This window comes from Rhinatrema bivittatum, chromosome 17 (assembly GCF_901001135.1).
Source record: "Rhinatrema bivittatum chromosome 17, aRhiBiv1.1, whole genome shotgun sequence".
Taxonomy (NCBI): Eukaryota; Metazoa; Chordata; class Amphibia; order Gymnophiona; family Rhinatrematidae; genus Rhinatrema; species Rhinatrema bivittatum.
Window position 1 is genome coordinate 2,350,783 of NC_042631.1, and position 12,062 is coordinate 2,362,844.

The 12,062-nt window shown below is 46.1% G+C and overlaps 1 protein-coding gene across 6 annotated transcripts in view; it reads right to left on the reverse strand.

Moving 5' to 3' along the window:
* Positions 1-12,062, reverse strand: part of PRDM11 (PR/SET domain 11) — a 73,638-nt gene that overhangs the window by 30,818 nt on the left and 30,758 nt on the right. For all 6 annotated transcript variants that reach the window (XM_029582957.1, XM_029582958.1, XM_029582955.1 and 3 more), the window contains one exon: positions 11,239-11,306. In XM_029582957.1, coding sequence (XP_029438817.1) covers positions 11,239-11,306 — 68 coding nt within the window. The remainder of the gene's footprint in view (positions 1-11,238; positions 11,307-12,062) is intronic.

Here is a 12,062-nt window from a genome sequence, read left to right on the forward strand (position 1 = left end):
TTAGCATGACCTCTTGTCCCGAAAGAGCGTGGCGCCTGCTTTTTATCCTCTAGTAATTGAGGAACCTGGGACTCACCCCACTTATTGGCCATTTTTTTCCCACTCCCAAACAAGAGTGACCCTTTAAAGGGCAATTTTGTAAGATTAGACTTTGAAATTATATCGGTCAACCAATTCCTCAGCCATGGCTGATGCATGGCTGCTATCACCGAAGCCACCCTTCTGGCTTAAGTGCAGACCGAGTTGTAGCCCGCATCTGCCAAAAAGGCGGGTGCCAGTTCCATTACTGTCCTGTAATTCAAACCAGATTCATCAACTTCCTGAGAGAGAAGCAAGTGCAAACCACCAGGGAGCAGCAAGAGGCTATCTGCAAATTCTTTGTCATTGCCTCAAAGACCTGCTTAAGGATAGCCTCAATTCTCCTATCCTGCAATGCTGGTCCCCCTTTTACAGGGATAGTAGTCCGCTTGGTGATGGCAAACACCCATGCATCCACTTTTGGAAAGCACAACTGCTCTCTCACTGCCGGATCTAGGGGTACAGCATTTCCAAGGCTTGTCTCCTTTAAAATTAGCTTCCGGGGTGCCCCATTCAAGATCCATCAAGTCTTGAATAGCATCCATAATGCGGAAGAAACATGATGCTTTACGCAAAGAAATTAAAATGGGATTTTTCTTTGGCTCAGACATGGAATCAGTACCCAGCACCCCCAGCATCTTCAATGTCTGGGAGATCAGCGACGGTAACTCATCTCTATGAAAGAAATGCAACATTCTGATCAGCTCCAACCTCGGAGGAATTTCCCCATCCTCCAGGGAATAAGGATGGCCTTCATCATCCGTGCTATCTGGGTCCCTAGCAGGGTAACCTGCAGCAGGTCCAGATGTACTCCGGCTTACCTGTGGCACCAAGCATGCGGGAATCTACAGCCTGTGATCCTGAACTTTTAGGTTTGGCCAGATCTGCAGACTGTGCCTGAAGAAAGGGCTGCAGCCCTTGAAAAAATTCCACCCCAAAAAAAGCAGAAGGATCCTTGTGAGACTGGAAAATTGAGCATCCAAATGGAAGATGAAATTTAATGTGGATAAGTGCAAGGTGATGCATATAGGGAAAAATAACCCATGCTATAATTACACAATGTTGGGCTCCATATTAGGTGCTACAACCCAAGAAAGAGATCTAGGTGTCATAGTGGATAACACATTGAAATCGTCGGCTCAGTGTGCTGCAGCAGTCAAAAAAGCAAACAGAATGTTGGGAATTATTAGAAAGGGAATGGTGAATAAAACGGAAAATGTCATAATGCCTCTGTATCTCTCCATGGTGAGACCGCACCTTGAATACTGTGTACAATTCTGGTCGCCGCATCTCAAAAAAGATATAATTGTGATGGAGAAGGTACAGAGAAGGGCAACCAAAATGATAAAGGGGATGGAACAGCTCCCCTATGAGGAAAGGCTGAGGAGGTTAGGACTTTTCAGCTTGGAGAAGAGACGGCTGAGGGGGGGATATGATAGAGATGTTTAAAATCATGAGAGGTCTAGAACGGGTAGATGTGAATCGGTTATTTACTCTTTCGGATAGTAGAAAGACTAGGGGGTACTCCATGAAGTTAGCATGGGGCACATTTAAAACTAATCGGAGAAAGTTCTTTTTTACTCAACGCACAATTAAACTCTGGAATTTGTTGCCAGAAGATGTGGTTAGTGCAGTTAGTGTAGCTGTGTTTAAAAAGGATTGGATAAGTTCTTGGAGGAGAAGTCCATTACCTGCTATTAAGTTCACTTAGAGAATAGCCACTGCCATTAGCAATGGTTACATGGAATAGACTTAGTTTTTGGGTACTTGCCAGGTTCTTATGGCCTGGATTGGCCACTGTTGGAAACAGGATGCTGGGCTTGATGGACCCTTGGTCTGACCCAGCATGGCATTTTCTTATGTTCTTATACCAAAACTAGGGGGTGTCGGTCATGCATCCACTGAGTTACCTTCACCTGCTGATGAACCAGTTAGGGGAGCCCCAAATCCAGACGACATCTCTGGCAGTTTCCCCTCCGGTCCTATTCCCACATCATGTACTCAAAAAAAAAAAAAAGCTCTGTCCAATAAGTGCACATTACAGATGCCCAAAAATGTAGACGCCCAATAAGCGGCCCACCTGAGCACCCACCTAAGTGCTCACCCGGGTGCATAAGTGCAAACTGATGTCAAACAGACTTGTGCATAGAAAAGCACGTGAACGCCGCCACGGCCTACCACGTGGTGTCTAAGCAAGCCTGAGAGCTGGGCCTAGCCAAAAAGGCTGCTCAACCCACCAAGCTGCTACGACTCCCAAAGCTCCCCCTGAGATGGGAATGGATCAGTGAGCCGAGCTCGGAGACCAGAAGGGGAATAGAATCCCTAAAATTAACTCCCCTTCTTTTTACATATTTACTCTTTACCTGAGAGCTCAGCCCGGCCGAGTACAGAGTTGGTCTCTGGCTGCGGGGGGAGAGGGCAAAGGCCTACACTGCTGCGTGGACTTCCTGCACCCACAAGCCTCTCAGTATGGCAGGTTCTTGTGTTCTTATATAGAGGAATAGTAGCCCCCTTGCCCTTTCTTCAGGTGCTGGGCTGGCGCAGTGGCAGCTCTCTCTCTACTGCCATGAGTGACCTGAGCTCAGCTCTTCTGCTCCCCAGGACAGCGTTCACAGTCCCTGGGGAGGGAATCAGTCCTAGTGCTCGCGATTCCTACTATGTTTAGCTATCCTGCCACACCCCTTTCCTGCCTAGTGAGAGTGGGAAGGGGGTAGGGGTTGTCATTGAAGGTTTTTGAGTGATGTAGAAGGAATTTGAGTGAGAGTCTTAATTATTTTGCTCTATTTATTTTTGTAGTAATATCTATGTTGATGTATTTAATGATTTATTATTTACAGTATGTATTTTGCTGATTGTTTTCACATAGTTACATAGGATTTACTCTTATGCTGTGTATGTGTTAATGTATCACTTACATGGCGAGTCCTGTGGGCTGCCCAAACTGATAGTGTGTTACAGCAGTGGCTCACAACCTGTTTCAGGATGCCTACAATGAACAGGCAGGAGATACGTTTGCCGTGCACAGCCACAGAGCAGGGGTGTGGCCCACAGGAGGGCACAATCCCTGTGTAGCTGGGAAGGCTGGCTCATGGCACCATGGAGCAGGAGGAACTTCTCAGCCCAAAACAAAAAGGGGTTTGCCATTTGTCTCCCAGATGTAGTGTGTACAAGACTCCCCCAAGAGCCTGTGCACAGCTGCTCCAAGAATCTCTCGGGGTTGCTCTAAAGCACGTTTGGATTTTTTGAAGCTGATATTCAACGCCACTTGTCTGGCTAAGTTTCAAATCCCAGCGCATTCAGTGGACTTCATATAGCCCGATACATTTTTAGCCTTAAGAGAAGTTATCGCCTACGTGAGAGGCAGGATGGGGGTTTTCTGGGGTGAATGCTTATCTGGGTGTATTCAGCAGCATGCCCAGCCTCGGAATATTCACTCCTTTGTTGTCGATTTTTAAATGTGAAAGAATTTCAAAACACAATTCATTTCACCAGCATCTGATTATGTAATGCAACAGAGTGCAGTCTTCTTGGTTCACTTATTTTTTGTGGAGATCTGTGGTTAAGCCACGGGGAATGCTGTGCAAAGTAACATATATTAGCTACAACAGAAACTCTGCAACTGTAACTCATAAAATGCTGCGATAGAGAGCAGGACACATGGACGGTAAGAGCTGTTCCCTTCCCCCATCTGGAAACCATGTGTCTGTCCGATGAAGGTAGGACACAGACATTTGAGGTTCCTAAGTCTGTTTTCCAGGGCAATAAGTGCAATGACTCTGACCGCCTATTGAGAATGAATGTACCTGGGTGGCACTACCAGGGGGACACCAGAATAAAGTCGGCGGAGGAGTTGGTAATACCCATGCTATCATGGTTTCTGGCGTGCGTATCTCAATTTACTGTGGCATAATGCAATCTTCCTTTATCACTGCAGCAGATCCAGGATTCTAAACTTTTTAAGAAGTCGTTCAAGGCGTATTTATTTCAGGGGGCTGGTTCAGTTCAGTGAGCAGTCGATTTTCTCTCAGGCTTGAGTGCTTGCTGAAATAAATACGCCTTTAACGATATTTTAAAAAGTTTAGAATCCTGGATCTGCTGCAGTAGTAAAGGAAGATTGCATATATAGATATATATAATTTGTATGTCTAACTATTATTTAGGTTTCTTGCATTCGAGCTAGAATAGAAGTTCTGGAAATAGGAGGAATGTAAATTACTGCAAAGAAATAAATAAACTAAAAGTCAATGGACCCAATTTAGTCAAAGCTCTGCCTAATTAAGTGCAAGAGTCCAGCTTTTGGAAAATCTGGCACAGAAGGACCCATGAAATGCCCTGAAGGGGAGGGGGGAGAAAGACACCTGCACTCTTATTTAGTGGGGACACCACCTGAGCTTTCAGCAGGGCGGGGTACATATGAAAGGCACACGTTTTTACCCCTCCCCTTGATTCGTGCATACGTTAACTGGCAAGTTTTCCAAGAGAAATTACATGGCAGGCTCTCTCACTATCCCCCACCCCCACCCCCCCAGGTCAAACTCCACTCCTAACTCCTGGCTCTAAGCCCTCTTCGCTGAAAGCAAGGACACTTAGAGGTGATATTTCCTCTTTCGTGACCGCGTGGTGCGCACGGGGGTCTCTTCTAAGGGGCTTTGCCTCAGGTCCATGCTGGGTTCTGATAGGCCCCTGGAGAAAGGAGTCTGCAGGAGGCTCATCTGAGAGGCTTCGGGACTCAGACTGAAAGCTTGCACCCCGTCCCGTATCTCATTCAGGGTCTGGCACATTTGGCTCACCTGCCCTGTCAGTTCAGCCATGGCCTGGCCAATGACGCGCATGCTATCTGCCATGTCCTTGTGGACCACCACCAGCTCATGGCAGAACTGTCTGAAAAGGTCCGTCTGCTGAGCATGAGCGTTCAAGAGCTGCCTGTCAAAACTGGAGAGGGGTGGGCTCCTGGTACGGGTAGGCCTGCTGGAAGACATGACGCGAGGGGCCGCATGCTGAACCTCAGGCCTCTGACTGGTGGCTTCTGACTGATCCGACGAGGAAGACGTGAGGAGGAAGGAGGGCCCAGGCATCAGCTCTGCTTCTCCCAGATCTCTAGCAAATGCTGGCAGATAATGCTCTTGAGAGGGTCCCGGCATCTCTTCATCATCGTCATCGTCATCATCGTCGTCGTCATCATCAGCAGCAGCTTAAAACAGAAGGAGAGCCATAGATTATCACCAGGTATCTTTCATCACAGCCACCTGTATATATACAGGAGAAAATGAAAAGACGTCACATGTTGCTGATGTCTGTGATACTCCAGGAGCCCCTTCTGTAAATCCTAAAGCCAACCTGTAACCCATAACCATGCAAAAGCTAATCTGCGTGCCCACACAAACTGTGTGTGTCTAGGAATACTACAGAAGGAATATGTAAATCTCACCTGCTCTTCCTTTCTGTAATAACTCAGTTCAGTCCTGAAATAACTTCTTCAATCCCTGTTAAATTCTAGGGGTATTTCTGGCCATTTATAAATTGGAAATTTACAAAAATTTCCTTTGATTCTGTGAAATTAAATGTTTTTGTTTCTTTCTTGTTGCATGGATGACCCGCCACTGTTATCCACACACATCCAACCCCCCCAAACTTCCAGTCTAAATTATTACACAGTAGCCTATCTCACTACTTATAATAGGTTGATATCTTAAGCTGGATCATTGCATTTTTGCCTTTGCAGGAACACACATACACAGCAAAAATAGAAAATAGCTGTTTATTAGATAACTGTTTTATCCAGGAGTAAAGGGATAGGTTTCCATAGCACATGAGTTAGTTTTGGAAACCTCTTCCCTCAGGATGGACACAAAATAAAATAAGTACCTAGAGTGCAACCATTAAGAATTCTATTTATGTCATGCATGAATGCCATTTATTTTCAAAGATGTTAAATTAACTCCTCATATGGCTGTTTGAGCTTGACTGTGACTGATCAGAGGGTGCTTTGAACATCAGAGTATTGCAAACCTTGAGCAGGGCTTACACTTCTAAAATCAAAAACGAAATGCATGGATATTTATCTAATGATTTCCCCAACTAATGATTATTATATGTTGGCGATTGCTATAAACTTCTATACAGTAGACATACGACATGCTGTGCAGACAGGTCTACTGAATAGCTGTGTGCTTACATTATTTATATATATGTCCAGGGAGATAGAGAGAGGGGTAGAGATATATATATAATAAATTGTGTGTGCATTCTATGCGGCTTATAACATTGGATTGCTAAGGGACATCTGGGCTGCTGTATATATGCAGCGTGTCCATTTAAAAGGATCACCCCCTTCATTAATGAGCAGACCCCAAAAGAGTGAAACAGGCATTAGTCGGTGTCAAACTTCCTGGAGAAGAATGGGGAGCACTGTTTAATATCTCCAGCAGGTGCATTTTGGGTAGAATCAAAAGTTTAAAAACGGAGAACAGAGGGCTGAAAGGTTTTTGGTCAGTATGCCCAATATGTGCAGAGGCGCATTATGAATCCAAACAGGACAGCTTGGCCTTTTCCAGCATGTACAGGGCCTCTCCACGTGGCAATATGCACATGCCAAGGAAGGTAAGGAATGGCTACCTGGAATTCATTTGGTAAACTATTTATGTTTTACAGTGAAGACGTTAAGGCATAAAACCTAAGACATGAGGTCTGACAACGGAATGTTTCTGGATTGGATTAGGCCTGCTGAAGAGCTAAAGGAACATGTAAACATTCATAACATGGATGCTTGAATCTTATTTACTTTCCGAAGCACCATATCTGCCCTGCAGACAAAAATGACCTGTGTCCCCAAATTCTCAGGCTCATTCTGAGATCACGCTTCTGACAGCAACACACTGCATGTCCTCATGAGAAAATGTCCACTCATTTCTACCCCTACTCCTTGCTAAAACTAGAATGCACCATGTTGGGCATTAGGGTATTGGGAGCAGAGTGAAAGCTCTCAAAGGCACAGTAGGAGGCGAAGGACCACATTTTTTAGATCTGAGTCAGTGTGTGTGTGTGTGAATTTAAGAGAAGATGAGATCAACTCCTGGGGAAAACCCTACTGCCGATAAAATGCTAAAGTCAGTTCAGGAAGAAACTGATCTCCGTTATCAAGAGGCAGAAGGGATATTTCTGAGAACATCTCAGACTGGTTCTCGGACTTTTTGGTGTCCTCTAGAACAAAACAAAATCACCCGAGAGACTGCAGGTGGGAGACATATGATGCCTTGTATGGCACTGTGAGTTTCAAGGGCAGATCAAGTTAGTTTCCAGGCAATCAATCAAGACGTGACAAAGCTAAGTTTATGACTGAAAGAGGCACAGCTACAGCCTCTCAGATCCCGTACAGCAGCACCATTCAGTGTACTCTTGCTTAAACAAATCTAGCATCCACCTCAAAACTCTAGCGTGTGACACCCAAGGTGGGATTTTAATGCACATGAAAAGAGTCAAGGGCAAGATCCACAATCCATAGCGCTCAGTAATATGGAAGAGAACCACATAAAATTAGCTGAGAACAGCTACTGAACTGCTCTGGTTGGTTGTGCTAGCGCTACCATTAAGGCGATGTCCCTACAGTCCCCCATTCCTCCCAGTATAATACTTCTAAATGAGCGTGAAAGAGGAAAATGGACCTCTTCCACTCACTTTTATCTACTTTGCTCTAAGTGACAGCAATGGGCATCATAGCACAGACAAACAGCACGGACAGAAAGAGCGGTTAAGGAAGAATACTTACAGCTTGTTGAGGGACTTTCGGCCATGCCAAGGTTTGCTCTTAGGAAGCCGTGCATTTGCTGTGAATGGAGCGTAGATTCAATGGCTCTCTCATGGGCCGTCAGGACGACTGCTGGAGGGCGTCCTCCTGGGCTGGACAGGGACCTCTGCATGAAGGCCAGTTTGTCTTTGGTTCTCCTCTTCATGTCGTCCCATCTGTGCTTAATGTCTTTCACAGACCTGTGCACCTGGCTGATGGAGCTGATTTTCCTGGCTATTCCTTCCCAGATCTTGTCCCTGTCAGCATGGGACAGCCTCATTGTCTCCCTGCCAAACAGCATGGCTTCGTTGCGGGTCACCTCGCTGACCAGAATGTCCAGCTCCTGCTTGGAAAACTTGGGCTTCCTCTTTCTGTCGGTCACAGCTGCCACGTTCCTTGGGTTGAATGCCACAAAGCACAATTGGGTAAATGGCATTCAGTGTGGCTCACTCAATAAACTACATGGCAGATGCCAGAGGTGCTCAGAGGCTACCTGGGTGGCATGGTGCTAAGAAACCCAGAGTTTGGGCATCATCTTTCCATTGGCCAAGCCTGATTAATAGCTTGCCCAGAATTTAAACTGCCCTGGCTAAACATCTGCAATGGTCCTGGGTTTTGACCCTTCTCGCCTCCCATTACATCCTCCAGGGCTCTGGTAATGTCGGATCTGCCCTTAAATCCCACTGCATGTGTTGTTATCCTAATGAGCTGCAGGAAATCTTGTTGAGCAAATCTCTACTAAATACTTGGAGCGTTTTGCAGAAGTTACGAAGGCAATGCAGGAAGCGTTCCCCATATCAGGAATTCAGATAATTGGGATTTCATATTCATCTAAAATAACATTATCCACCATTAATTCGTTTATTGTTTAGATGGGGGATACCAAGCTCATTTGCTTCTGGAATGGGCTACACCAGCCCACACCTGAGAGATGAAGGGGACTCCATTCATTCGCTTAGGGGCAGGGAATTGCACTTTAATTCTGGCAACTAAAAGCGGCTTCTTTCAGGAGCCAGGCTGCACCGCTCTGCACAAGCAACCAGACAGGACTCCTAAGCACTCAGCTTTGCTTGCCGAGAAACTCCTCATCAAGTTAAGAAGAGAGAGTAATAATTGAACCTTCAATAGGCAGGTCACAGAAATTACAAAGTTCACGTTTTGCTGTTATAAAGGGAAAGAAAAATGTCATGCTCAATAAAAGAAATTAGTAATGCTGCTTCTTAAACAAACAAAAAAAATCCGTATCTGCCGCCTGTAGTAAAGCTTTCTTACTGCGTGTGCATGCAGAAAGGGGACTCCGTCTGCCACCATGCCACGTCTGGCGGGAAGCGTTCAGGGCACAATAACCCGGGCATTCCTACTGCTGTGTCAGGAGACCCTCATCCCCTCCTCTGAATCTGATGCCACCTGTAGTAAAGCTTTCTTACTGCGTGTGCATGCAGAAAGGGGACTCCGTCTGCCACCATGCCACGTCTGGCGGGAAGCATTCAGGGCACAATAACCCGGGCATTCCTACTGCTGTGTCAGGAGACCCTCATCCCCTCCTCTGAATCTGATGCCACCTGTAGTAAAGCTTTCTTACTGCGTGTGCATGCAGAAAGGGGACTCCGTCTGCCACCATGCCACGTCTGGCGGGAAGCGTTCAGGGCACAATAACCCGGGCATTCCTACTGCTGTGTCAGGAGACCCTCATCCCCGCCTCTGAATCTGATGCCACCTGTAGTAAAGCTTTCTTACTGCGTGTGCATGCAGAAAGGGGACTCCGTCTGCCACCATGCCACGTCTGACGGGAAGCGTTCAGGGCATAATAACCCAGGCATTCCTAGTGCGGTGTCAGGAGACCTCTCCTCCCTCATCCCCTCCTCTGAATGTGATGCCACCTCTATAAAGCTTTCTTACTGCGTGTGCATGCAGAAAGGGGACTCCGTCTGCCACCATGCCACGTCTGGCGGGAAGCGTTCAGGGCACAATAACCCGGGCATTCCTAGTGCGGTGTCAGGAGACCCTCATCCCCTCCTCTGAATCTGATGCCACCTGTAGTAAAGCTTTCTTACTGCGTGTGCATGCAGAAAGGGGACTCCGTCTGCCACCATGCCACGTCTGACGGGAAGCGTTCAGGGCATAATAACCCAGGCATTCCTAGTGCGGTGTCAGGAGACCTCTCCTCCCTCATCCCCTCCTCTGAATGTGATGCCACCTCTATAAAGCTTTCTTACTACGTGTGCATGCAGAAAGGGGACTCCGTCTGCCACCATGCCACGTCTGGCGGGAAGCGTTCAGGGCACAATAACCCGGGCATTCCTAGTGCGGTGTCAGGAGACCTCTCCTCCCTCATCCCCTCCTGATCTCTGCTCTTCTTAATCTGATGCACTTTCATGCTTATGATGCCGCAATTGTCAGGTAAGGAACGGAGCTGCTTCGGGTACATGAGTTAATCTTTCCAATCATTTAAGATAATCATGAGTATATTTTTATGCTAAATAGGTATGGATGTGCCTACTTACACAGAAAACCAATCCTATGAGGTTGATATTCAAAGAAAGCAAAGCGTCTGACCTTTAGCCGGGTAAAGTTCAATGAATATTCAGCTGAACTTAGGGACTTAAGTTTTAGGCTGAAAATACCCCTAGCGTTAGATTCCTAAAATGGAGGCCTGCTAGTTATTGGATTACATTTAGGTGCCCTGCCTACTTTCTAAATGCCTCTTCAGATGAAAACCGGCCCCTAAATTTCGGGACTCAGCCCTAGCCAGTTTTCAAAGTGGCCAACTCCCAAAGTGTAAAGCCTCTGAAAATGGACGCCTTCTGCACGCAGATATACACTCACATGCACGCAAACATCCCTTTTCTTACAGGTGTCCTGCTAATTAGCATTATCAGAAATCCCTGTGGTATTACCAAAAAACATTTGAACCTGAAATCAGAAAACTAAATATGTAACAATGCTAAAAATATATCCATACACCTCCCAGGACTTCCGCTTGCACTCTGTAGCAAAGAATTCAGGAAGCCCCCAGGAGCTATTCATAATCCTCAGAGCAGTTCAGTAGCAGAGACACTTTCCTGAGGCTTTCTGTAGGTAAGACAGGATGGTACTGGGCTCAGAAGTTATCAACGGAGTCTCACACTGCCAGCGTATTCACAGACTAAACGTTATGTGCTCCCCCTAAGCATGAGCCCATACACCATTCCCTATGCCTCCCACCTGTGCATGTATTCCATGCATAGCTGAAACTCAGGATGGCAGCACTTCCTGTACACCTTGTGACCTCACTGCCAGCCTTCTGAGAAAGGTGAGCCACGCCTGGAAGCACCAGCAACGTACACGGGCAGAGTCTTGCAAGCCAAAGGGGTCAGCACACAAGTGGGAAAGCTCACCTCATCCAGTTAGCTTTGCTCTCGTCAGTTCCATCAATGGATTTGTATCGGTTGTTCTTATCAACAATCTGGATAGGGGACAAAAGGTTTGCATTAAGTGTTTGATGCCCATTTCCAGCCCCGGTGCATCTTAGGGCAGCAACAGCACCATATTAGAAAATGTTATATTGCTTTCATTGTTTTTAAAGATTTGGGTAATCAAATCAATCATTCTGTCTGTCTTTTACAGCACAGATATGATATTTGAATGTAGCTCAGTCAGCCAGTCACATTGCAGCTTTCATCCCCCAATATCCAAGAGCACGCTATAATATTATTTTATAAACATTCACTCTACCGGATTTAGACCAATAGGGCCAGTGAAGCTCATCATGGGGTGAATAAGAATAATTCTTTTTAATAACTTGTATTCCACTTCAAAGCAGTACTGCAGGTATCTCCCTATCCCCTGGGGCCCGACTTACTAAGGCTTTTCTCCCATTCTGCATCTATGGTAAAAATGCTTAGTAAACCAGGCCCTAAGTTTGTGCCTGAGGCAATAAGTTGCCTAAAAGAGTGGCAGTGGGATTTGAACCCTGGCTTCCCTGCTGCTCTTCCACTGTATAATCTGCATAATTACAGAGCAACAATTAACTTCAGGCTCTCTGACTGATGGTATTTCCCCAGCTGACTCGTGCTTTGTCTGCTGCACTTTCCCCAACTTGAAAAGTTCTTTTTCTGACCTAAAAACCATCAGCATTTGAAAAGTAAAAGATTCTGGCAACCATAGTTTTCTCTTGCTCTTTAAGGAAGCCTTTACCCCTTGACACTAGAAAGCTACAACA